Source organism: Camelina sativa, chromosome 11 (assembly GCF_000633955.1).
Source record: "Camelina sativa cultivar DH55 chromosome 11, Cs, whole genome shotgun sequence".
Taxonomy (NCBI): Eukaryota; Viridiplantae; Streptophyta; class Magnoliopsida; order Brassicales; family Brassicaceae; genus Camelina; species Camelina sativa.
In genome coordinates, this window is record NC_025695.1 from 4,306,790 (window position 1) to 4,333,493 (window position 26,704).

Sequence of the window (26,704 nt, forward strand, 5' to 3'; positions counted from 1 at the left end):
CTGCTGCGGCTGTGGTGGATTCCCACCACTCTGTTGTTGATGCTGCTGCTGCTGTAACAGGGCCATCTTTAACTACAAAACATAATCAGTTATAAAAATTTAGAGCGTCATAGCCATTGAAAACAAGCAGAGATTGTTATCCTTCCCCGAATTTTATCAAACAATACTGTTAGAGTTTTATTCAAAGTTTCATACTTTTAAAAGAACACTAAAGCCAGCCACTAAAGATTTGCAAAAGGGAGATAAGCAATACCTTTAGTAGCATGTCAGTGTCTCCACGTGGCAAAAGAGGGCCACCAGGTTGTAAAGACGATCCAACGTTAGGTAAAACATCCCCAACAGAACTCCCAAGGCCATCCTTTCCAAGGCTCATGCTCCTGTTGCTCAATAGCATTTTAAGTCTTCTGTTCTCTTCACTGACAGATTGTGAATTTAGATTCTGTTGAGCCAGCATGAGCTGCTGCTGATGTTGCGGAGTCAACATGTTGAGTTGGTGAAAAGACTGAGGAGACTGCATAAACGGTTTTTGCTGCTGAAGAAGACCAGAACGAAGCTGATCAAATCCCTAAATCAGGAAAGAAAGCAGCAGTCAGAAAGGAAATTCTTTGGAGAGAAAAGAGCAATTTTAAGCCAGATAGAAAGACATGGGTAAAACTTACTGTGAGTGGCCACCCTTTAAGTGTAAGGTTGTTGTTGCCTTGATTTGAACCTGAAATAGAAAACCAGCATAAATCAGAATCAATATTTTGTGAGCTGAAGTGCTTTTGCTACATTTAAACACGCTTAACCTACTGAAATGATACACGCAGGAAAGAAAACATACCAGGAATTCCGATCAATGACCCTTCAGGAACAGCAGTTCTGGGAGTGAGCACGGGATTGATCTCACTTTTTATATCCTAAACACAAATATGCCCAGCAAGTATTAACTAACAATAATACCTCTACAAAGGACTAGACACAACAAAGATTCAATATTACGTACCACTGCAGACCCGGAAAGTTGTTGATTACGAGCTTGAACCTGTGGAGACATACCACCACTTGTACTATGTAAGACTTGCCTGTAATTCACCAGACAATGGCATTAGAACAAGAGAGATACTGAATTTTGTTGCAACATATTTTAAGACTAGGCGAGGTAGCAGAAGATATAAGTGGAAACAATGAAGGTGGAAGTGTGAGAACAGTACCCTGCAGGTTGTCCGGAAGCTGCAGCAGATTTCAACATTGATGCATGATTTGGATCCAGCAGTTGCCCAACATTGTCCCCAAATCTCTGTAGCCATAGAAATTTTGAATTATACCATTTGATGAACTAAGGTGTGACAAAAAGAATAAATGGAATTTCAAACTCATGCCTAGCCTAAACTAACCTTCATAGCAGCTTCATCTAAGGATTCCCTCTGAGTTGGCATTTTGACCCTCTCCTCATATGCCTTGCTTGCTAAAGAACTACCAGACCCAGGATTTTGCCTCATAACTGGGTCACTGTTGTTACCAGAAAGGCCATTTGCTGATCCATTTGCAAGGTGGGATCCATCTCTTCTCTGTGGCTGCTGCTGTGATGTTGGCTGCTGTTGGTGTTGAGGCGCCGGCTGCTGCTGTTGCTGCTGTTGAGAAGGTGGTTGGTTTTGATGTTGTTGCTGTTGTTGTTGTTGCTGTTGCTGCTGCTGTTGCTGATGATGATGTTGTTGCTGCTGCTGCTGTTGCTGCTGTTGTGCACGTTGTTGCAACAAGAGTTGTTGCATTTGTATTTGCTGCTGCTGTTGTTGCTGCTGCTGCTGTGAAACCTGTGGGTGGTGAGATTGCTGCAATTGCTGTTCTCTCGCTTTGATCATTTGCGTCTGTAAACACACACACACACACACAATTTTAAATTTACAAACTTAAACAAAACAACACAGAAAATTTGCCAGCCTAGTCAATCCTTTTTAGCATACTAATTGGAGAAAATCTTTCTGATTTAAGGACAAGGGAGATTAGTTATCAACTGTAAACATTCAAGATGAGCAACTCCATATCAGTAATTACAGTGATTATCACAGCTTTGCACAGAAATAGAATCACTAATGGTCTGGGTAACAAAGAAAGAGACCTCGATGTAAGATGCGGCAACCTCGGAATGCTTCTCATTGGTCCTAGCAATAAATATATCCCAGAAGACAGACCACCACTCGAAAAGAAATCCGCCAGGTGCATCAATGGCTACAAAACAGCGCAAGAAGAATGTGAAGTTCAGTAGTAAAAACAGTTGCAGCACAAAGGATCTTAATTTGTTGTAGTCAAAAAGGTCCAAGAGGATTGTGATTTCTTACCTACTGGATCTGATGACACTTTTCCTTCAGCTTGGAAAGCCTGAGCAGTGGCTTTTAAATCTCTTTTAACCAGATAATCGTGGATGTAGACATCCAACCTGTTACATTCAAAAAACTTTTTATCTTAAGCAGCAACATAAACAACACCCAGAGTATAACAGTATATAACACATCAAGATGGACATTAGAAATCTCAACAAAGGGCACTCGCCAAAGAAACAAACCATCCAGTTATTAACAGAGACACCAATATCAGGAAACTTTCATGATGGAGCTTTGAAAGTCACACACTTGCATAGCAAAAAGAAGAGTAAAATTATGACAGTAACAAACTAAACCTGATGACACAAGAGTCAACCAGAATTGGATAAACCAAAACATCCAGAAATTGTCAAGCTCTTTTTGACAGTGACTGACAACACAAAGAACTAAACGTTTGGCCAAAACATGCAAAACTAACCAAACTAAAAGTTGTCCACAACCACACAAAAAAATTCTAGCAAAAAGGATGCTTTCTGAGAAAAGAAACTAGAAGAAGAAACCCGCCAAGTAACACAAACCCCTCTTAACGGAAAACAAACCAAGAATGTCAAAAGAGGACAGCTCCAAAAGGCAATCATAAGCCAACCCACAAACCCTAGAATCGACTGTAGCTGGGACGGAAAAAAAAAGAACAATGCATTTATACAATATGAACCCTAGAAATCACTTGGAAACACCCAAAATCTAACAATACCCATCAAGAAAAATGAAGACTTTAAGTAGAAAGAGGAACTAAGTAAGAGAGTAGAATCAAAACCCATCAAAGCGAAGAGAGAAGAGAAGAAGAAAAAAAAGGCTCACATTTTATCAGCTTCCCAGTTGGTCTGAGACATCTCTCTCTCTTTTGTTCTTGGAGAAAAAACAAACCCCACAGAGACAGTTGTTTTAGAATGTCAGATTCCCATGTAATAACTGATAAATGTTATTCTTCCTTCTTACAACAAAAATTAAAAAAAAAAAAAAAAAAAGAGAGCTTCTTCTTCTTCTTCTTCTTCTTCTTCTCAATCCTCTGAATAAAAATTATTACACAGCAGAAACCCCTAAATTCAATGATTCTTCACCTCCCCACCTAATTCCCCCAGAAACTGACGAGATTTAACACTTCGAATAAGCCAAACCCCCCTCTCAAAATTAAATAAAAATAAAAATAGAGAGCAATAAAGTAGAGAACAAGGGAGAGAGAGAGAGAGAGAGAGAGAGAGAGAGAGAGAAACAAGTTTTTTAGAGAGAGAAAGTTCGAGAGAAAGGAGAAAGCATCTCTGTAAAAAAAAAAAAAAAAACAAGCATTTAGAAGTAGCTCAGCTCTGTTATTTATTAATATAGCAGCAGCAACTAGCGAATATAATAAATTATTTCATTTTTTATTTATTACAGTTTCATCTTTTAAAAAAATGAAAAAGTACAGATTTTTTTTTTTACTTGAGTAAAAAGACATATTATCTAAGATGCAGATGAACTGTTATAATTCTTTTATTTTTTTTTTAAATTGGAGAAAACGTGTTTTTTTTGGTATATTATTTTATTTTTACTTCATCAAAAAGAAAGAAATATTGACCAAACTTAGATTTTCAAAAATAAAAATTTGTAGAACAAAAGTAGTTTCCATGTCAGTTGTTTTGGGTGGACTCGAATTTGGACAAGAGATATATACATATGAGGTTTTTTCAGCTTTATCACTATGAAAAGACTATAAAGCCCTCACTTTATCTTAATATTTAAAAAGAAGTACAAAATTAAGAATATCCAAAATTATAGTTTTATTTACTTCAATTGCCATTCAATTTATGCATTTAGAAAACACTAATTAAAATTAAAAAGTTGAACCCAACTGTTTAAACGTGTGATTACGGGTTAGTTAGTATATATGGTAACTATAATATTTTGTGAAATCTTAACACATGCACAAAGCTAAATAATAGTCAGCATCTAATGTTGTAAATCCATAAAGCTAAATGTAATCCAAGTAATAGTCAGCATATGCTGCAATAATTTCGGATTTTCTTTTGAGTTCTATTAGAGAGTTTAGAGATATGAAGAATTCAAATTTAACATATTAAATCTTAATTACTTAACATCAGTAGAAATCATAAATCTAGACCAAATTATATATATTAAGATTTCAGTAATTGTATAGTTGAATTTTTTTTTGTCAACAGCATAAAAGATTAAACTGTTAAACTGATGTAAGTAAGATTTTCTTTTTAGTTGCATTCATATATAAAATATATTAACAATACATCGGTTAAAATGTAAAACTATTTTGATAGGTAATAAAGTTTTAAATTTAGTTATGATAAATTTTATGACACGACAAATAAAATATGATACTATAAAAATTGAAAATATGAAAAAACTAAAATATATTAAAAATATACTTTATAAAAAAATTATTCTGCGGTGTACTGTGGGTTCAAACCTAGTTTACGTGACGTAGCACGTCTTTGTCCAAAGTACTTTTGCTTTTTTATGACAAAAATAATCTTTTTTATAAGTGAAAATACACTAGATTGACCCAAATTTGGGTAAAAATAACTCAATTGATATACTATAGTATCTCATTACTAGATTGACACAATATTTATGTAAAAAGACCAAAATCCAAAAAAATAATAATTAAGTTTTTTTATTAGAAAAAACGAAAATTTGAAATAAAAAAGAATAAAACAAAAAAAGAAAAGAAAAATATAGTGTATAAAATAATAAGTTAAAATATGATTTTTCAATTTTTTTATTTGAAAATATGTTTATAAAAATATTATGTATTAAAATATGATTTTTTGAAAAAAAATTCGAAAACATGTTTTATAAAACTATAATGAAATAAAATATGATTAAAAATATTATTTAAAAAATATATCTGTGTTGATGTTTAAAAAATAATTTTCTTCAAATCTCTAGAAAAAGAATATGATAAAAAATCTTATATATAAAATTATGATTTGTCAAAAAAAATATGTATAAAATATGACTTAAAACATATATCTATGTTAATGTATAAGAATATGATATATAAATAGAAAATAGAGAAACAATTAATGATTTTAATGGCGAATATGGCAACTAATCTAAACAAATTTGGTAACAAACATTAGATTTTTGGAAGCTAAAAACAAAACTGTTATAACAAAAAACAAATCTGCCATAACATAAAATAATCTATTGTCACTATAATTACATCTAATAAATCTGTTATCGAACAACAGATTTTTTGAAGCCAAAAACAAAGCTGTCATAACATAAACAAATCTGCCATAACATATGGTTTTAATGAAGGTCTCTTTAGCAATTTTAAAAAACTTTAACAAAACTGTTATCAAACGACAGATTTTTAGTTAAATTAAAAAATCTGTTGTAATATGAAATAAATCTGTTATCACTAGACGTCAAACTAGTAATTATTTTTTCATGAAAAAATCTGTCACAATACGACAGATTTTTAGCGAAAAAATAAATCTGTAACAACTGTAAAAAATAAATCTACCACATATTATAACCAATATGCCATATATTATGAAAGTTTGTGGTGCCTTTAGAAATAAGTCTGCCATTAAAATAAATATGTCACTAATTATAAATCTGTCGTAACTACTTTCAAATAAATATGTCATCCAAAATAAATCTGTCGGACATGCACAAATAAATCTGTCGTACAAAAACAAATCTGTCGTAAATAAACAAATCTGTCACAACTAGTCCGACAGACTTTTGAAAATATTTTTATTTTTTTTTTTAAATGCTGGAATTTTTTTAAAGGGTAAATTTGACTTTTTATTTTTTATTGACAAAGCAAAAAGGGTATTTTAGGCATAAAAATAACTCAATTAACCCTCATATTTTATAAGTTAATTAAGTAATTAATCTCTTAATTTGGATCAATCTAGTTTTTTTCCCTTTTTATAATCAATTTATTTTGATTGACACCCAATTAATACTCTCATTTTTCCGGTGTAAATCTTCTCCAAGTTATATATAACTCGACAATTATATATGTATGCCTCGTTTGTTTTCCTAAAACTTAATTATTTTTCTTAAATCGTTTTATCAATTAAAAAAAATAAGAGGCTTAATAGAAAACAGAGACAAAATCTCTGTGGCTTAATTAGTGTCAATACTCTTTTTAGGCTACAATTGAGGATTTCTAAAGATTCATAAGAAAACAAAGAGTTTTAAAATCCTAAAAAAGGCAAAATTTATGTGCTTCTTTTTTACTAATACAAGACATAACAAGGATTATTATTACTATTAGTATACAAATTCATGAGATAGTGGTGTGCGAGATCTTTCTTGAGATTTTTTAAGATCCTTTTTGAGATTTTATTTACTATGGAATTCGATGTTACTGATCAATCGATCATTTTAATCGACAAAAAAAAAACTCATATAACCACGACGACTTTTAACGTAACTTTGACGAAGATTCACTTAAGGACTTGTGTAGAGTACCACCATATATAATAAGTACATTTTATCAAATTCAGTCCTATTATTTTGAGTTTTCTTTCTTTTGGTGTTGTATAAAAGGCAAAAGTCGCTTAATATCAGTATTACTATTTGGTATTTTGGACTTTTATCAATATACATAGAAACAATAAAATATTGACAAAAATTGTAGAACAATCTCAATTCAATCCTTCTTGAAAAAATAGTTTGATGTTAGGCCCAACATTAAATCTCAAATCCATAAGAAAAAAGGGCTTTGCATAACACCAATTCAATAAGGTAATGAGTGATCGACATGATTTAGAGGTTGCATCTTAGAAGATATATCAAGAGGTTCGTTCAATAAGTCAATTCCTATTCTCATGACCTCTACAGCTACAGGCTACAAGGCTACAAAGAAAAAAAGCTGTCAGACATGGACTAGCGGTCAACCAAAATTTCTCAAAATTTGCGGTCGTCAAGATCTTTGTGCATGAAATTACAGGCTTTTAATTAAAACAACCTTCATATTTATTACATTCAAACAGATTTGTCTCGGAATATATAATTTGTGATTTTCCTGCCTATGCAAGTTTGCAGTGAAAAGTATTTGTATAAGACTACTCTGTTATGCCAAGAGAGTTTCAACCAAAATATATTCATTACTTAATTAAAAATTTTACTTACATGCATTACTTATAATGTTCTTGAATCACTTATATACTTGAAATAGTTCATATGTGTTGCTGAGGATACTATTAATATGAATATTATATGCTTAGATTGGATGTAATGTTGCTGACGTTACCAAAAAACGTCGATGCCAGAGCTAGCTTGGAGAAAAAGTAGACTCACACAATCACAGAAAAACTCAAGGAGAAAGATAGTTGGGCCATGAAGACAATTAAGCCCAATTGAGACATGGGTTTTCCGTGGAAATTTGAAGGACGACAAATGACAGACTAATTGAATTACTACTGTATGTGCTTCAGCCTTTCAGGAGTTGATTAAGATAATACATTAGCAAGAGATTAAGACCAATATTTTTTCTTTTTCCTTTTTGGCCACTTAATTTATTTTACCTTTAAGTTGATGGGCATTTCTTTAAAAACACCAAATTTGTTGTTTAAAATATTTGAATACTTCTTTTTGTTTGGACCCAGTAGTGCATGAAATTCAATGAGGTATACATTCACATAAAACTTTCTCCCGATTTTAATTATATCCATTCCTAAAACTCTACAATATTAAGAATAACAAGCTGAAACTTTGTAGTGGCAACGTTATATATGACATCTGGGAAGTACAGCTGTACAAAGCACCAAGGCAAGCGTGAGTTTGAGTTTTACAACTTACAAGTGTTTAGAAGGATTAACATGACATAGTTAATAAGAGAAAGATGAAACCTTGTATAATCTCTTTAAACTAGCGTTGGGTTGAGTTTACTAAAACTTACTAGAACTGCCTAAAATTAAGTCGTTTATTCATTTTAATAATTATATTGTAATCAAATTGCATAAATTATAGTCAAAATTGCATAAAAAATGGAATTGAATCTAATTTTGTTGGCTATTGGAATGAGTAAGATCACCAAGAAAAAACGAGCATATAGCAATCTGAGAGTAAATTTGGACGGAGCATGCTGAATGGCAGAGGACACGACAAGTCTATTCTGATGAAAGCTTTGCTTTTGTCATCATATGCATGTACATATAATGACATAAATACAAATTTCAAATTTTGACTCCCACGTTTCCACAAGTTTCACATATATGGCTACATATGATACGTGAGTAAGAGAAGTGCATTTGTTTCTTTGCATGGCAAATCCCCATGCATCTATACATAATATATATATATGCAGTGTGTATTGATTAGTACAAGTGCATGCCAACTTAAGTATGCAATAGGGAAGGTACGGTTCATCGGATCATGAGTATTTATCTCGAATCTAACTCCCCTCGTGGTCCATACCTTAAGCTTACATCACTATTATATGCCTATAAATTCTATAGCAACGGACAACTGTATACGTATATACTTGTCAATTCTATATATGTGCATCTACGAAATCCTAAAAATATTGGAAACTTTACTCTCTTTTATTTGTCTATATGATCCCCTACTAATTTACCTATAGAAATTCAGTCATTACTCGATGTATAAGCCAAACGAAAAAGAACATATACTGAAGAGTAGCCAAATTGACACATTGAAATTAAACGGTGAGATGATAACATGCAATTAAAATATGTTCACTAGGTATATATGAAAACCATTGTATTTTACTCACTGGTCTCTTTTGAAGAACTGTTTTTACATGCTTTATTATAATAATTTATGTTGGTATTACAATAATTATAACAAAATCAGTTCTTGTTCCACTAATATCTCTGATAATCGTAGTTCTTGTTCCACTAAGGTTTTGTTACTACTTACTACAAATTTTCTTCAAAAAACAAACAAACTCTTATACGTGCAAAAGGACAATTCTGATTCCTTTTTTTTTTTGCCCGATGATTTCTATTAATAGCATTAGTGATTAAGATAAAATAAAATAAAATAATAGCATTAGTGATTGAGTCATTGAGACTAATAGTAATTAGTAGTACTATATGGCCAAACAAAACACGGGAAAAGTAGATAGAGAATGACTGTAATTAAACGCAATTAAACGACTAAATTAAAAGATGAAAATTAGTTATAGAGAGAATTGGAGTATTAAACACAGAAGGTAGTAGCGACTAGCGAGGCAAGGGAGGGGTGACATACTTAACATGCAAAGAGAAATGTCAAATCTGAAAATTGACAGTGTGCACTGCAGCATGGTCAGTAGGACAAATCCCCTAACCATAAGAAATTTTATTTATATTATTTATTTAAAATGGAAGAGAATAAAATAAGAAAATCAAATGAGTGACGTAAGTGTCTGAGCATAGTTAACGTAAGTATGTATGGATGCGTGTCATAACGTTTCTCGAATTCAATGCCCTCAAATATCATTGATTTTTTTCGTATTGTTTTCTTTAATTATTATCTCTTCATACATCTTTAGAAAAAATTGTAATGAATGTCTTATTAGGTCACTGTGTGGTCAATCAATTACAAAGGTGTATAAAAAAGACATATAATCCGATCTCGAGGGAGTTTACATTATAATATAAATTCAATATACAACTTAGTATTAAGTTTGATAGGTTAAAAGAAAATTAAAACAACCTTTTATCAGATAATTAAGGAATGTCTTTTTTTTCACGGATGGTTTTACTAGCAAATTGTTTGCGGAAAGCCATTATTAATTAGAATAAAGATATATCAATGCCCAGAGAGTGTATGGAAAACCTCATTAATGACTGCAACTAATGATCGATTCAGATGTGAATACAATGACAATTGCTTAGGTCACTTGAGTGAATGAAGTTGTATTTTGGGTAACATTACTAAACTGATACCCTAAAAGAAGTTATATCACTTATTAGAAATATGCGCGCGTGTGTGTAATGTGCATGGAGTCTCTCATGGCGGTAGAGAGAGAGAGAGAGAGAGAGCGATGGATCATTTAGGTATAGTAGAAAGAGATCGTCCATTCGGTGATAGCAGAAGAGTGTCAGCTCTATCGATTCTCATTTCAGTGACAAATCAGTGCCACCTTCCCTCCTTCTCTTCCTTACGTCTGCATCTATATATATATATATATATATATATATAACACACCCTCACATATCCATTTGTCTCTCTTACATTCACATTATTAATATACGTTTGAATTTCTATAAATCTATAATTAGTACCATGGGATGACATATTTAATCTTCCGAGATCGACTTGTATTTTCGACAAATAATCACTGACTAGTAGTAATTAATTGCATACAAAAATTGATATTCACACAATCACCACTGAATGGTTAACAGATTAAAAAGGTAAAGGGTTCTTGCCTATTCATTGATGGTAACAAATCGTTTAAGATGGGTTGAGTCATCTGGTTAACGACAACCTATACAAGTTTATTTCTTCGATTTACAACATGCAAAACTAGATGGTAGTGTAAACGAAAAGTAAAAAAAAAAATTGAAAAAAGGAAAATTAGGAATTAGAGAAAAAGACAAAATGGGAACTGCACATATTCCGGATAGGCCCCATGATATCGTCTCTCCACTGGTCACCAATTTCGCCAGCGATCTTAATGGCGTCTGACGCCGTCCCAAGGAGTCCTCTCCTCGTAAACCCAACTGTGTACAATCCTTTCCCTCCTCTCCAGCCGTTAGGAAACGGTGTTTTCGGCATCCCTTCTTCGGTGAAAAAATCACTTCCCTAATGAGTTAATTAAGTCATTATTCATGAGTTTTTAATGTGATATAATGTATTTATTAAGGATAAGTGGGGAGTTATAGATATGTGGAAGCATAGATGCATTACCTGAAGCCAAGTAGGTACGTTGCTTTTGTAGCCAGTGGCAAATATGATGGAGTCAAAGCCCTTTTCTTGACCATCCATAAACTTTGCTCCATTTTTTGTGATTTCCTTTACACCTTCCATTATCTTAATTTTTTTTGTTACATACAAAAACACAAATGTTAGGTATATCTTATATATATTGTATTTTCTTAAGAAAAAATGATGAATATATTAATAAGAAATAGAGAAACCATTAGCTCGGAACACATATGCATGGTTTATAAAATCATGAAGACGAAAAGAAAATTGGTTTACGGAAGCATAAATAAATAGAAAATACTACAAACAAAAAATAACTTTTTTCTGTCATCAAGAAAAAGGGAACATTCTTAAGGACTACTAGAAACATTTTTATAAGCTAACAATTTTAAAACTAATTCTTTTGTAATTTCAACATTAACACGGTTCTTTTAGAAAGTTGGCTAATACAAATAGTATTATTTTGTGGACTATACAGAGTTATAACTAATAAACAAATAACTAAAAGTTGCCCGCTCTAGCCACGCAAAAATTTGTCACTCAAATCATAAAAGAGAACACCATTAAATTAAATAGAAAGATATATAGTTGAAACTTGAAAACTTAAAGTCACCTGAATCTTGCCAGATCTGATGAGTGCCATAGCTCCAACGTCGAGAACCGGACTTTTTCCGGTGACATTTTTTAGCTCAAGCGGACCCATTTTCGGCCGGCGAAGACCTAACCGGTCGGTATTTCCAAACGAAAGATTGGCCATCAATAACAAGAACTTGTCAACGAGCCTTAAGGGTAAGCATTTGAGAAGCGTCATCCCAACTCCAAATGTTGATAGCCCAAGTATCTCCCTTGGCAACACATGAACCTACGTACGTAAAATAACTTTCATTAGTATACAAAAAAGAACCGACAGAGAAATTATTAAAAAGTAAAAAAGTAAACATGTTTTTACTTACGGTGTTTCGGACAACAAGATGAGGAGAGGCGTTATGTCGGACGAGGTCTAAACTAATTTCCATGCCTGAATTTCCACATCCGACAACCAAAACTTTCTGTCGCCGGAACTCTTCGCCGCTTTTGTATTCACTTGCGTGAACGATTTTCCCGCCGGAAAACGTCTTTATACCTGGAATCTCCGGGAGGTATGGATCTGCGTTCTCACCGGTGGCCACCACAAGCCATTTTGAGAGATACTCCGTGTTATCAAGAGTCTTTACTCTCCAGAAACCGGGAGAGGAATCGAATGATGCGTTTTGGACGTCCGCTTTGAACCTCGGGACGATGCGGAAGTGGGAAGCGTAGGACTCAAGGTAGGCCAAGAACTCGTTTTTGGAAGGGTATTTTGGGAAATTTTCAGGGAAATCCAAGAGGGGTAACCGGCAAAAATGTTTTGGGAGATGAAGTTTGAGCCGGTCGTATGTTTTAGATTTCCATAGAGATGCTATTGAATCGGAACGCTCTAGGATCAAAGAAGGGACTCCACAGCTTGAGAGACATGCTGACGTGGCAAGACCGGAAGGGCCTGCTCCGATGATGATGGGACCGTGTACGAGGATGATCTGCTTGGACTGATCGGTTTGGTTGCGAGGATGAGACTCCATTTTTTTTATGGATAGAAGAAAATGCTTTTAAAAGAGTGGAGAGACTAAAAGAGTGTGAGAAGATATATGTTTTACTTTTAGAGAAATGTTCTTTTGTGTGAGATGAAGAATTGGAATTTATAGAAGGGTTTCATTTGGGGTTTGTGGGACCTTCTAAGATTCTCTATGACGTTCTTTTCACATAGTACATTTGAATCTTTGTTATATTTAAACTGTAAAACTATAAGTAATATTCTTCTTTTCTTTAGGCGTTATGAATAATACTGACGGCCTATTAAGTGGAATAATCAAATTAGACGGTAAACCAGTGCTAGACTGGTAATCTGCATAATAAAATAACGGTTTACCACTTCACATAACTATAATGGTCTCACAAGTTCGATAATGGGGCGAAGACAACAATTCTAATATGCAACGAAAATAATTTAAGAAAAGGAGTTCTTCAGAACATCGTAAATGAGATTGTTAACCTTATGAGCGAGATCATCAACAAAAAAAAAATCTTATATAGGATAAAAAAACCTTATATAGAAGTGGAGTTATCTTGAGTTCGTATGATTGATCTAAGAAGCCTATATTAAGTATTTTATTGTTATGTAAAACATGAATTATGTTCTTTTTAAAAAAAGAATTAACTAGAAATTGAATGGGTAGATAAAAAGAAGAGTAGTGAAAGAGGCATTGGAATAGTAAAATGGCAGTTCAAAAGCAGGGTGTAATAAATGGAAAGCGTGAAGGTTAAGTATAAATTATTTGCTCTTCTTCCCAATTGATTTTGGGGAACAAATCGTCAAATATAAGGAAAAACACAAAAAAGAGATGTCATTTTAATTTACATATTCACATATATGTATGTCTCATTCTTATTTCAAATGTAAAGTTCACTACAAAAAATAATAACTGATATCTCCTGTCATAAAATAATGAACCAGAACAATGGCCAGGCGGCCGTTTAACTGGTTTGAGACCAATCACCGGATATACATATACATATGCGTACAAGTATACAACTAACGCAAACTCTACGTTTCCTAGCTATGGATGGTTATTCGTTGTTACAACTTTTAACACTTTATAAAACATCATATGTTTATACAATCATACATGATGTGTAGTGAAATATCACAGCTATGTGCTTCAGTTTTGTGATGCACATTGACACATTGTTGTTCGCAAGTGCTATGACAGTTTGAGATCCACCTGTAGACATAGAGGGTTGCTTGTACCAAATCTCTTTATCAAACAAAAAACTCTCTAATCCATTCAACGTTTTTTTTACAGTTTCAGTAAGAAGCATAATTAGTAAACGCAACTATATATTTTCAACTTTGATTTCAATATGTGGAGCTTTCAATTTTTTTTTCTTCTTTTTTGGATACTTTATATGTTATATTCCTCTGAAACATGAGCATGCATATAAAGTATATTTTACAAGGACATGGATTATGAATTATTTATATATTTGGATGTAAGAAGAAAATTTAATATACAAAACTATCAAACTATGTACAATTTGATTACGAAGGGTATGATCGTGCGCCGAAATTAGCTAAAGCTTTGTACAAGAAAGCAAGCATAATTCATTCACATGCTTCTTGGAGAAACTTTATAGCCTTAATAGAAAATAGTAGATATTTAAGAGTTTGTACTTTGTAGGATGATAAACTGGATAAGACTTAAAATGTATGCATCTCGACATATAAACACATGCATCGCTGTGATGCATTTCGTCACCATAGAGTATAACATACTGTAATTAATCTCTTGAATCCTTTAATATAAGTATTTTCAGAATACAAACCTAAATCGGAACATCATGTACATCTAATATTTACTTTAGAAGAATATAGAGAAGCATCGCTCAATAATTTAGCAAATAAAAGTTCAGACAACATATTCTCTTGTATATATATTGCTCCCACATATAAATACTAGATATAAGTGCGTTATTTTCTTTCACCAAAAACAATTATGTAATTATGAATCAATAAAAGTTTATAAATTCAGACATTTTCAATGATTTACATGAATTTTCCAAATTATTAAGGTTAAATTAATATTTATAGAATAATTAATTTAAAGTTAATAATTTGGAAATTTCATGAAAATCGTTTTTAAAGAAACATAAGTAGTATTCTTAGTTATTTTAGAAAAAGAGATTGTTTCGCAAAAATGTGTACTCATTGTATTATATATGTGTTGCAAAAATTGCATAACATTTTGTAGTTTATCAGTATTGGTGAGGTAAAGTTACCACAAAAATAAATATTTAATGACAAACAAAAAACATACGATCTGCAAAGTGGCAGAAATGGTAAAAGTTTGTAGTGAGAATAGTAAAAAGGTTGAAACAAAAAATATAAAATACTATTTTTAATATATATCTCTAGTGTTATTACTTTAATAGTCACTTTTATGTCGATGTACTTACGTAACACTTCGTGTTCAAACTTTATTTGGGAATCTAGGGGGTAGAGACTAAATGTAATGATTAAATGAGGCTATTATTGACTTGTTAATTATAACATGGTTATGCGAAAACAAAGCTTGTTGGTAGGTTGCAATGATGAAAGATTTAATCAAAGTTAAAAGAAAATAATTGAAAGTACAACTATATACTCATTGATACGAATTTTCCATGCTTGATCATAAGGAGTGCCGTGCATGTGGTTCCAGTCTAAATGTATAGATTCAATTTTTTTAAAAAGTTTTAGCAAACGAATTAATTTCAGAAAGCATAACAAAATTTGACGCAACCTATAAAAACCGCTGCATAAAAATGGTTATTTTGGCTAAGATAATTCTATTGTGGATCGACTAATTAAGATAATTAATAATATAAATGGATTTGGTTATGATTTAAGATAAATGAAGTGAGCACGGTGGGTAAGTTTTAGTTTGATGCAGCTGTTTCTCGTCTTCTTTTCCTCTCATTTCTCAACTTTTCAGTATTTTTATATGAGGCATCTAAGTTGCGCATGCATGCTTTAAGAGTTTAGTATTTGATATTGGAGGAATTTAACTAATCCATACACCTTTCGAGCCATCGCCAAAAGGGTCGGTTATAAAAAACTAGTAAAATCTTAAATGAAAAATTTAATCACGATTCTACGACTACAACACTCGAAAAAATAACCATATTCTTTTTGTGTGTTTCCGTATCTCTAACAAAACCACATAAGCCGTAGATTCTTAAAATTAAAATGTATCATTTCGACAAGTATAATGATGTAATTTAGTTATTTCAGCTTCTATTACAAATGGAACCCAACTTTCTGATATTGATGCCGTAAAAACAACCCTTATTTTTGCCATGCTTGCAAAAATCAAAATACCACCAAGTGTTCGATTTCTAGTTTTTATGCATACACATGGACCGACATATATTGTGTTAAAAAGGTATTATATTAGTTAATATTCCGACCAAGCCCATTTGAGATTTCGAGATATGGATAAACATTTGTTAAGATTTATCATTGCTTTATGATTTGAATTTAATTTTTAATTTCGTCTAGAAGATACGAACTTTGATAAGATTTCTTTACAAAATTGGCGGTGATGATTCTTCTGCACATTTAATCGCTTTTGTAATGGTGATATTTGATATATGCGAAATCAATAAAGCTATTTTCGTATGGTCTATCATATATACACGTATTGATAATACTAAACTGTTGTTTAAAGTACTAGCTAGGAATAAAATAGCTACGCGATGTAGAAACAATGGGGTAACCATAATTTATTTCGTGCTTTAAGCACGGATCAACATTTAAAAAAAAATTATTATTTTTTTTTTAAAAGTTATTTTGTTTGAGATAATATTTATTTAAAATTGTTATGTAAATTTATTAGTCTATTTGAATACTAATTATTTTAGAATATTATAGTATTTTATTTTTGATGTATTATTACAGTTTTATATTGTTTGTTTGTTGTATTTGCATCATTATTTTGTGAAATATAAAATAGTAATTTTAATATTATAATTGTGAGCAAATAAAAATTATTAATGTATCATCTATATAAATTTAGTTTTACTAACCCACCAATGTGGAAATTAAAATACACATTTTCATACATTGAGTAATATATCTTCGTTCAAAAAAATTCAAATCACAACATATGCAGAAAAATATGCATTTTATTAATTATAAGGATTATATGAAAATTCCAAACAATTTGTAAATAAAATAAAATAAAGATGATAGGAGAATCATAATTTGAAATTTTAACAAAATCTTCGAATTTAGTTATTAAAAATAATTGTATTGTATAGTTGGATATAAAATCTTAGTTTTTAAAATTTTGATTGATTTATATATTTAAAAAAAATTAGTAATTTCGTCCATAATTTGTTAGAGAGAGAAAATATTTTTTTAGATTTTTTAGATTTTTTAATATTTGAGCTGTGATTGTTTTTTATTTTTTTTAATTAATTATATTTATTTAAATTAGTTAATTAAGCTTAATTAATTTTTTCTAATAGTAATTGAATGTAATTTTTTACATATTTTAAAGTTAGTTTCATATTTATACTTCTCAATTAATATAGTAGGATGACTTGAAAATTTATATAACTTATTTCTGAATTTATTTATATAGATATTTCGGCTAAAACTATTTATTTTATGTAAAAGTTATGGATATGAGCACATTTTAAACTTAATAAATTTTCTTTTGTCATCAAATTTCTTGCTCGTTGTTGTATTGTTCTATTTCTCTCTTTTCATATGCTGTCTTTGTCTTTTTATTTTTTAAAATTGCACCGCCTTCTCTATGAGTGAGAAAAAAAAAAGACTTCTAATTTGACCACCTACATATTGATCACCAATCAAGACTTGAAAACGCCTTGAAAACGCCTATGTTCGGTGAAGCCATGCACGTTCCACAAAACTCGGAAAAATGGCTTTTACATGAACAATTTTAATATGTTAGATTCATACATCAAACTATTAACATTGCGAAAATATATATTGATTTTAAAATTTTTGAATTTCATACGCAGACTTTAAAAAATGTTAAATTTCATATCCTCACTTATGATTTTGTGTTACAATATACAAAAACGTGATTAATTAGTAACTCTGTTAATATCACCATTAGACCAATCTGACCGGGAATCCACGTGTACATCAAACGATGTCGTTTTAATCGTTCGTTCGAATAAAAATTAAAAATAATATAACATGCTAGGCTCGAACCAGAAACGTCTAGCATCCTACTAACTTTTCTGTTACCACTCGGACACACGTATATTTAGCTCTTTAATGAACAAATGTTAAATATATCCACTCTTCTCTCTCTCTTTCTCTAAAATCAATCAGAAGCTTCTTTGTTTCCTCCGATAATTTTTTTTCGATCTGGCTAAAATTAGATCAGAATTGAATATATATCCATCCGATTTGTACAAGAATTGATTCGAGATCTGCTGTGATGTTTAGGTAGACCAAAACCCAATAACTGAATCGATCATTTGAGTAAAAACACTAATTTTGTGATTTGTGATTTACAGCTTTTGAAGATGGGAGATGAAACAGTTGAGATTACGCTACAGAGCGCGTTGAACCTCTTATCTTCTCACTAACCATAACGAAATCCAAAACAAGTGCAGAGAAGATCTTCCAAACGCTAGACATTTACCATACCATCTTACACCTTAATTCCCAAAATCGATCAGATCTTCAGGTACAATTCTACGGCTTGTCTTCTTGGTTCTTGCTTTGATTAAAGAAGAGCGACTGAAGAAGAAGATATATTAAAGCTTGGTTCATTAAACCGTAATAAATCTATATGCCCGAGTGGTAAATGATAAGGTAGTTGGAACTTAGACTTTCACGGGATCGAGGCTAACTTGCGAACAATTTTTTTTATATATCACGTCGACTAAAACAACGTCGTTTTGATATTCTCTGGATTCCACGTCAGATTGGCCTAATTAAGAGAGTTACTAATTAATCATGTTTTTGTATATTGTAGCACAAAATCATAAGTATAAAATTCAAAATTTTTTAAAGTCTGGATATGAAATTCAAAATTTTTTAAAGTCAGTATAATATTCAAAATTTTTTAAAGTCTAGATATGAAATTCAAAATTTTTTAAAGTCAGTGTATGTTTTCGCATAGTCAATAGTCCGATGCATGAATCGAACATATCAGAATTGTCTACGAATGTAAAAGCCGTTTTTCCCACAAAACTCTGTAAGATTCTTTAAACAAACTGTAGAACTACTGCTATACTATAACTCGCCACTTGGCTAAGAAATCAAGACAAGAATTTATTAAGTAAAGGGCCCTGTTAACAAAGTGGAAACGATAAAGCCCATTAATTAGTAGGCGGTTTAATGTGGTAGGAAACTAAACCAACTTGTTCGGTTATCCTAGTCATAAAATTTGAAAGTAGGAACTGTGTAAGTTTAGTTTGATATAACACAAAATTTGGTCACAAATTACTTGGACTAATGTTTTCCTCGAAGACTGGGCACGTATTTGCGAGGGAACTTTTCGTCGGAAAAGCGTAGCTTTTGGGTTTATATTTTAATCGCCGATTAGAGATGTTTTCGTCTTCTCGGAGTCTCCGTGAGTCGATGCAAAATGATTCGCGGCGGAAGAAACAACATTACTTCCGCTCCGGCGTTCTCGAAAGACGCAAAGAAGCTTCTTTTATGCACTGCCAACTCCGTCTCTGTTTATAGCGTCGCCACTGGCTTAAAGGTTTTTTGATCTATCTCTATTCTCTCGAATATCCCTTCCTTTTAGGGTTTCTAATTCTCACCTCTTCTCATTCTTGTATGCGTGTGTGTGTGTCTTTTGAAGATAACTTCACTCGAGGGTCATACAACACCTGTGACGACTGTGATTGTTGATCTGAAGTCCGACGATACCTTCACTTACTGTTGGACTTCCTCCCTAGATGGCAAAATTCATCTTTGGGAGTTCTCAGAGCCGAAGCTTTTGAAGGCTTTTGATACCCACCTTCCTATTTACTCTTTGGTCTGTTAAAGTTCCTTACTTTACCGATTTTAACTGTAGCTTTCCCATTCTAAGTATATTCATATGATTGGGATTTTCTTAGGTGATGATTCCATCTCACGTGTCATGTTCCTTGATTGCTTATGTTTCGGTTGAGGACTACTCAACTGTGTCCAAAGATTTGTTTGCCCAAATCCGGAGATTTATTCTCATTGAAGAGCCTCTTCCTTGTGGAGACATTTTGAAAGAGGTCAGTTTTGTTGATTTTTACCATTTTTTTTCGATTAGTCTCATGTTTGTTTTGATTATAAAGGTTTGTTTATGAGCAGATGGAAGAACCAAAACCTATTGTTCTAAGTCCCTCAGGAGAGTTATTTGGTGTCTGTCATAATTGTAACATACATATATGGAATGCGTCTTTTGGGGCACCGAAGCATCTCATGCCAAAGGAGACGACGTTACGTCACACACAGTTGATTTCTGTTTTTGCTTTCCATCCCAATCAGAAAATATTAGCAGCCGGTGATGTAACAGGAAGAGTGTTAATTTGGAAGGATATTGGTAATGGAGAACTTGCTTCAGTGAAAAGTGAAGATGACCCTGAATCTTCTTGCACTACTTTTAACTGGCACTCTGCTGAAGTAACCGTCCTTAATTTCTCTTCAGATGGAGCACTTTTGTATTCTGGTGAGACTGAGTTATTTTCTCTTCATAGTGACTGTATCTATGTGTGTGGATCAAACAATTAACTTTTCAGAACTTGTGTGTAAGTATTGACTTCTTATGCTATATTTCTTTTGCTTGCGACTCTTTTAGGGGTAAAGGAAGGGGATCTTGTTGTTTGGGAGCTAGATACTGGGAAGAAGCAACTTTTGCCAAAGATAGAATCTCCCTTGTTGTATTTCATCTTCTCTTCAGATCCAACTCTTTCTTCCGGTATAGCTGCTCTTTGTACAGCTAATCATTGTGTTCAACTCTACAACCTTTTAAGTGACCATGAAGTTTCAGAGGTTAGCATCCTATAAAGGTTCATTGAGTTTTGTCTGATAGTTGTTTGGTTTTACTATTTAACAAACCTAACAGATGCAGGTTCAAGTTTGCGAGAGAAATCATCAGCCAGATAATGATGGAGTGCGGGTTCGTAAATTTTGTTTCTTCTATTTAACATGAAGGTATATCCGTCGACCTCTTAAGGATTTTAAACAGAAGCCATGAAGATGTTCTTTTCGATCCTTGTAGCGATGAAAAGCTCGAGACTAGCGCCATAGATTATGAGGTTTTTCTTGCAGCAATAAGAAAGAAGAGAAGCTATGATGTTAGAGAGACCTTGGGAAACAATTTTTTTGTGGATCAACGCTCAGTTTCCCGCCATATCCCGATGTGTGCACTGCTTGCTATCTTTGGTTCCCAGATGCTTAAAAAGGTGTGTGAAAGTGAAAGAGTAGAGTGACAAAACTGAAAGACATATAGCTCTTGAGAGACCACATATTTTGGAACCTATTTATTTGGATATAACAGCATTTTGTTGGTAGCCTTTTTTATTATTTTTGGTTAGAGATCCGATCTGACTCCTTGCAACTACCAATATGATATGTAGAAACTGGAATAGTGATCCTGGAAGTCTCTAGGTTACATAAAAGGGTTGTTTTGATAATAGTGGAGCTTCATTCATCATGTAGAACTTGCTGATTTGAGAGGTGTATAATATAATTATTACATTTGTTTTAACCAAATATCTCTTCATATCTTTCAACCTACTACAGCAAGCTTATTTCGATTTCGAGGCCCTCACAACGTCTTCCTTGCTCCAGTCTCAAAAAGTTCTTCCACGACGTCAAGTTTTATGTAAGTTTTTAACAAATGAATCATCTCTCTCTCTCTTCTATCGCACATACAATTTTGAATCTTGCTATATATATGAGCATGTATGTATGTTGGTTGTTTGTTTTGTAGGGATTTAAAAGAGTTAAGGGGTCTCTGCACATTGAATTCGGAAATGCCTATTTTGTGAGAGGTAAACCCGAGCTCTTGCAGAAGATGCAGCGGAAGTCTTTTGACAAGAATCTCCGTAAATATCAAGCAGCTATTACAGCAGAGAATCAAGCAATTCAGGATGCAAAGGAAGCAGAGGCTCGCTTGCAACATTTGCGTATTTGATCTTTTTTTTTCTTTTCTTCACAAGTTTGCTATTGTTGTTCTTCTTGTTGCTTTCTTTCTATGTATCAACGCTTTCTTCTTTTAGTTGCTTTCTTTCTATGTATGAACACTTACTTTGGTGGCTTTTGTTTAAGTTTGGGGTTTCTGATTCGATTTGTTGCTATGTTTTCTCTAAGATCTTGCTACTCACTTTAAGATAGCTTCTTACAACCAAATAAAAACTCTAGTAGTGGCTCCGATGAAACAGATATAGTTTCCAAGTAACCCCTGTGGTTGGTTTTGTTGGGTGATACTTTAGTTTTTTACTGGTGATAGTGCGTACAGCCGAGATTTTGACTATCCTCGCATGAGGAAGGTAGAAACACAACCTGATCGTTGAAACTACCTTTTCATGTGTCTGTCTAGTTTTGGGTTTTGGTAGCATCTGACATATGATTTTCCTCACAATTTGTGTGAATTTTTAAAGATCGCAAACTCAGTTGGTGCTTTTCTGATGATGGATATGGCTCACATCAGCGGGCTTGTGGCTGCTTCTGTGGTAGCTGACCCTTTCGAATATTGTGATATTGTTACAACAGTTACTCACAAGGTACTTGTGTTCCGAAATCTGAAACGTTATTTTGATTTGTATCAAGCAAAAAAAAAAAAGAGCTCCCCAGTTATCCCGTGATCTGATAGTTTTATAATTTTCGGTTACTAGTCTTTGAGGAAGGATCCAGATAATGGGGTTGATCTTGAATCTGCCATTAGCAATGCTGTCTTCCCTGGTTTGCAGGTTGAGATATTTCCACCATTAGCTCTCTTAGATAAGTCGTCTATCAAGGTGATTAAAATTTGTCTGTGTTGTATATTTGTAGGGTGGCCCTCATAACCACACGATTGGAGGATTAGCCCGGAATTCAAGGCTTACCAGAAAACAGTAATCACTCTTTTACTTGATCATGGCATCTATTACTCTCAACAAAAACTCTGTCCCTGGTGAGTTTCTTTCTGCGCTTATTCTTGGTTTTAAATTTCGTATTGAAAAGCTAATACCGCCGAGAGAATCCTTTTTACGATTCAATATTAAGAAACAAGGTCGAGATGGTGTGTTTATTGCCCCTAGAGTCGTGAAACTGAGACTGTGTGGTTTGTGAAGTGGTGAAACAGGGGATAAAAAAGTGCATTGGTTCCAGGGGGAATAAGGATAGGATCACCAGCGATGACAACAAGAGGACTGTCAGAGAAAGACTTTGTAGCAGTGGCCGACTTCATAAAGGAAGGTGTGGACATAGCGACATAAGCCAAGAAGTTAGTGCCGGGATCAAAGCTGCAAGAGTTCACCAAGTTGGTGACTTCACCTGAGTTTCCATTAAAAGAGAAGGTAAAGAGTCTAAAGGAAAGAGTAGAATCCTTCACCTCTCGTTTTCCCATCCCTGGCGTTTAAAGCTATAACCAGATCTCTTTCTCTTGTGTTGTAACCTTATATTATTATTATTCAAACCTTTTTATCCTGTCTTTTAGGGGTTTTTATTTGCTTGTTTCACAAGTTTTGGCATACTCTTTTTCTTTTGACACTAACTTGTAAATTGTTTCCCACCTAATTAATTAACGCTATGACTACATCTGTCTATCTCCAGTTGCTTTATTTTGAGCAAGATTCAAAGGGTGGCTATGGATTAATTGGCGTTACAGGTATAGATGATATTGCTCTTAGTACGAGTCGACGGGATCCGTATCAAATCCCCTTACAGAAATTTAGCTCTCAAGTAAGCTTCTTCTGCTTCAATGTTTTTTTTTTATCTAAAGCTTTTTTTTGGGGCCTGCGGTTTGCTTTTTGAATTTTGTGAATTCCATGTTTTAGTATCGTGATGACTTGAGGAGTGTATATAGTAAGCCTTGTGTTAGTTTAGTTCTAAGTAGTTTGTAGCAATGTTTCAGCTCAACAACTATAGGCTATAGTTGAGTGAGTACAGTTTAACATGAAGTTCAGGCAGAAGGAGTTGTGGATTCTGGATTGCTCTAGGATCTTAGTTTCCTTAATCAAGGCTTTTCCACAGTGTGTGGTTCCTTGGTAAATTGAATTAAGATTGACTTTACCTGTTCCAGTTTTATCTGTATAATGCATCTTAAATTTGTTGAAAACTAACCTACAGCATTTTGTACTTGATTTGGTATTCTGCATCTCTCTCTTCTGTTGTGTCCTAATTAATGCCTTTGTTCTTGGTTGGTGCTTTATTGGATTGGAATAATGTATAGGTAGGTATCACCAGGACAAGAACGCAAACAATCCTGAAGCTTCTGATATAGTCAAGGAAGTTGCATTTTCTTATGGTCTGACCCAGAAAAGAGAAGGCAATATGACGATGCAGGATTTGAAGTTGCCTTTTCCCAGTGTGCTCACAGTTTGTTTAACCCAATCCAATAAGTGAATATTTGACCTTTTCTTGTGTTGTCTTTTGCCTTCATGGTTAGTGCCACTTGTGAAGTACTTCATCTACTTCTCAACACGCATCTTGTAGCTATGATAAGATTTGTTTCATGATGTTAGGCCACTGTTGCTGATGGATGGACATGGAAATTGTCTTGTCAAACCTACGGAACACTATGTTTGCCGCTGCTTCTCTCTGTCTCGTCGGTGTTTGATTTTGTTCAGTTTGCTGTTAATTTTTTAGTCATTTGATGAGTCATAATCGGAACAACCTGTTGTTATCTGAGATTCTAGTTTAGCTTTTCTCTGTTCTCTACTCATATTTGCTTTGGAATTGTTTGTTTGCAAGTTCAATTTTTGGGAATCTTTGCAACGTATAAAACATTAAAACATGAATTTTTACATTTTTGGATATCTATATCTGAGTCGAGAATATTTCTTCAGATATTTGCTTTTCAATTAGCTGGGTACAGTTACTGGTCTCTCTGTTTAACTGTTTTCCTTGAAATTTTTTTGAGTGTCAGGAGTAGAGAAAGTATGCACGCTTGTTGTGCTGGTACTTCGATGGTTTCTCTTCAGCAACCTGGACGTGTTCAGGGATCTGTCTTTCCCTCGTTAAGCCCTCCAGTGACCAAATTTTCTCAGCAATTGAAGTTCAATTTTTCACAACCTCTCCGTTCTTCGTTTCTTGAAAGAAACTTGGTCTCTGAAAGGAGAGCATCCTCTGTCTCGCTATCTAATGTCGAGATGAGCAGTAAGAGAGTTTTATTATTTTTTTTTCATTTTCTTGATTTATGGTTGATACTGTGAAAGACATATTAATGCGTGGTTTTGATTTCTTTTACTTAACTGTGACTGGTATTTATAGGCAATGAAATCCCTTTTGCGGATTCTGGTCTTGGTGAAGTTGATCCAGAAGTCCGAACGATCATCACAAAGGAGAAAGATAGACAATTCAGGAGCTTGGAGCTTATTGCCTCCGAGAATTTCACGTCTCGAGCAGTTATGGAGGCTGTTGGATCATGCCTTACCAACAAGTATTCTGAGGGACTTCCTGGTAAAAGGTAATGAACTATGTAAGATTAATTTTTGTTGCCCCACTTTTGTTCTTCTTGTTACTCATCTGCTAGATTTCATAGTTTTTTTTTTTTCTGTTGTCCATGTTTCACAGATATTATGGTGGCAATGAGTACATTGATCAGTTGGAGACACTTTGCCAGAATCGGGCATTAGCAACCTTCCGCTTGGATTCTACGAAATGGGGGGTTAATGTTCAGCCTTTATCTGGTTCGCCTGCAAACTTTGCTGTCTACACTGCGATACTTAGCCCTCATGATAGGATCATGGTGTGTTCACAGTAGTCAAGCTTTTTTTGACCTTCTTTCTAATTTCCCCATGCTTTCGATAAATGTAGATGACCAAGCAAAAGTGAATCAGATTTTATATCACTTAGCGTAACAAGAAAAACTATATAGCTAAAAAGATCGTATAACAAAAATGAGTCGATTAAAAAGTGTGCTTACCTTTAGAGAAGGAGCTGCTTGCTAAGGAGTTGTGTTGAGAACAGAAGTACATCGTTAAATATGGGGTCGGTTTGCTTGTCCTGCCATCAAAATATATGAGATCAGGAGAATAGCTTAAAAAGTTAAAAAAAAAAAAAAAACATTAGGAAATTCTGCTAATTGATGGTTCGATCGCTGGAATTATAAAAACCAGTCCAAGTACATATTTTACGTACCTAATCCCAAAGTGTAAATGCAAGCACTCCATATACCAAACAATGAGACATGTGTTGGACTCAAGTAAGTGATCCAATTTATGCACTAATTTTCGGTTTGTTGGAACTACCAACTATATTAAACCACATAATCCATTTGTAACTTGATTATATTTCAATTCTTACTGGGCTAATCATTATTGAAATTTATCTATCTTATGAGGCCCAAACTAACGAAGATCCTGAAATGTCGTCGTTCTAGTTTTCATATAAGTTACGCGCATTTGGAGCGCGTGATTTACACAGTTCCCAATATCTTGAGATCACAAGGCCCTGATTATTTTCTCTGCGAAGCAGATCGTATCATCACGATTCACGACCATCTCAAAATAACAGAGAGACGATAGAGATAGAGATAGAGATGTCTGGTGTGGTTGCGCTTGGTCATGCGAGCTCGTGGGGTGCAGCGCTGGTAAGGATCTCTCCGTACACTTTCTCCGCAATCGGAATCGCCATCTCGATCGGCGTCTCTGTCCTCGGTGCCGCCTGGTAAAATCCAATCTTCCTCTTCTTCTTCATCCCTGTAAATTACAAGCATTGACCTATTTGATTTGCGAAGCATCGTGTCTCACCAATC

At 33.5% G+C, this 26,704-nt stretch overlaps 5 protein-coding genes and 1 long non-coding RNA gene across 10 annotated transcripts in view; 4 read left to right on the forward strand and 2 right to left on the reverse strand.

The window, feature by feature from the left end:
* The window catches only part of LOC104721574 (transcriptional corepressor LEUNIG-like), a 6,932-nt gene extending 3,374 nt beyond the window's left edge, over positions 1-3,558 (reverse strand). The window contains exons 1-10 of the mRNA XM_019233086.1: positions 3,162-3,558; positions 2,319-2,416; positions 2,099-2,208; positions 1,377-1,847; positions 1,194-1,279; positions 986-1,064; positions 824-899; positions 660-709; positions 254-565; positions 35-72 (exon numbers count right to left, since the gene is read on the reverse strand). Of these exons, the coding sequence (XP_019088631.1) occupies positions 35-72; positions 254-565; positions 660-709; positions 824-899; positions 986-1,064; positions 1,194-1,279; positions 1,377-1,847; positions 2,099-2,208; positions 2,319-2,416; positions 3,162-3,193 (1,352 nt within the window). The 5' untranslated portion in view covers positions 3,194-3,558. The remainder of the gene's footprint in view (positions 1-34; positions 73-253; positions 566-659; positions 710-823; positions 900-985; positions 1,065-1,193; positions 1,280-1,376; positions 1,848-2,098; positions 2,209-2,318; positions 2,417-3,161) is intronic.
* LOC104721575 (probable indole-3-pyruvate monooxygenase YUCCA1) lies at positions 10,769-12,867 on the reverse strand. The gene is made up of 4 exons (XM_010439590.2): positions 12,170-12,867; positions 11,830-12,078; positions 11,199-11,321; positions 10,769-11,093 (listed from the first exon to the last, which is right to left on the reverse strand). Exons 1-4 carry the CDS (start codon positions 12,812-12,814, stop codon positions 10,866-10,868), a joined length of 1,245 nt encoding a protein of 414 aa, XP_010437892.1. The 5' UTR covers positions 12,815-12,867; the 3' UTR covers positions 10,769-10,865.
* Positions 18,854-22,074, forward strand: LOC104721577 (WD repeat-containing protein 75-like). Of its 5 annotated transcripts, none has more exons than XM_019232770.1 (9): positions 18,854-19,525; positions 19,628-19,804; positions 19,887-20,033; positions 20,113-20,470; positions 20,600-20,793; positions 20,867-20,920; positions 21,023-21,206; positions 21,547-21,628; positions 21,737-22,074. In XM_019232770.1, exons 1-7 carry the CDS (start codon positions 19,406-19,408, stop codon positions 21,026-21,028), a joined length of 1,056 nt encoding a protein of 351 aa, XP_019088315.1. In that variant the 5' UTR covers positions 18,854-19,405; the 3' UTR covers positions 21,029-21,206; positions 21,547-21,628; positions 21,737-22,074. The 5 variants fall into 5 exon arrangements, with proteins under 5 accessions (XP_019088315.1, XP_019088316.1, XP_019088312.1 ...); XM_019232771.1 differs by having other exon boundaries at positions 20,873-20,920; XM_019232767.1 differs by having other exon boundaries at positions 20,867-21,206.
* On the forward strand, positions 22,667-23,439 carry LOC104721578. The gene is made up of 3 exons (XR_002034229.1): positions 22,667-22,715; positions 22,798-22,918; positions 23,079-23,439. It is a non-coding gene; the product is annotated as an uncharacterized LOC104721578 (long non-coding RNA).
* On the forward strand, positions 24,684-25,726 carry LOC109124980 (serine hydroxymethyltransferase 3, chloroplastic-like). The gene is made up of 3 exons (XM_019232888.1): positions 24,684-25,104; positions 25,219-25,414; positions 25,522-25,726. Exons 1-3 carry the CDS (start codon positions 24,888-24,890, stop codon positions 25,709-25,711), a joined length of 603 nt encoding a protein of 200 aa, XP_019088433.1. The 5' UTR covers positions 24,684-24,887; the 3' UTR covers positions 25,712-25,726.
* The window catches only part of LOC104721579 (V-type proton ATPase subunit c''1), a 4,651-nt gene continuing 4,317 nt past the window's right edge, over positions 26,371-26,704 (forward strand). The window contains exon 1 of the mRNA XM_010439598.2: positions 26,371-26,616. Coding sequence (XP_010437900.1) covers positions 26,489-26,616 — 128 coding nt within the window. The 5' untranslated portion in view covers positions 26,371-26,488. The remainder of the gene's footprint in view (positions 26,617-26,704) is intronic.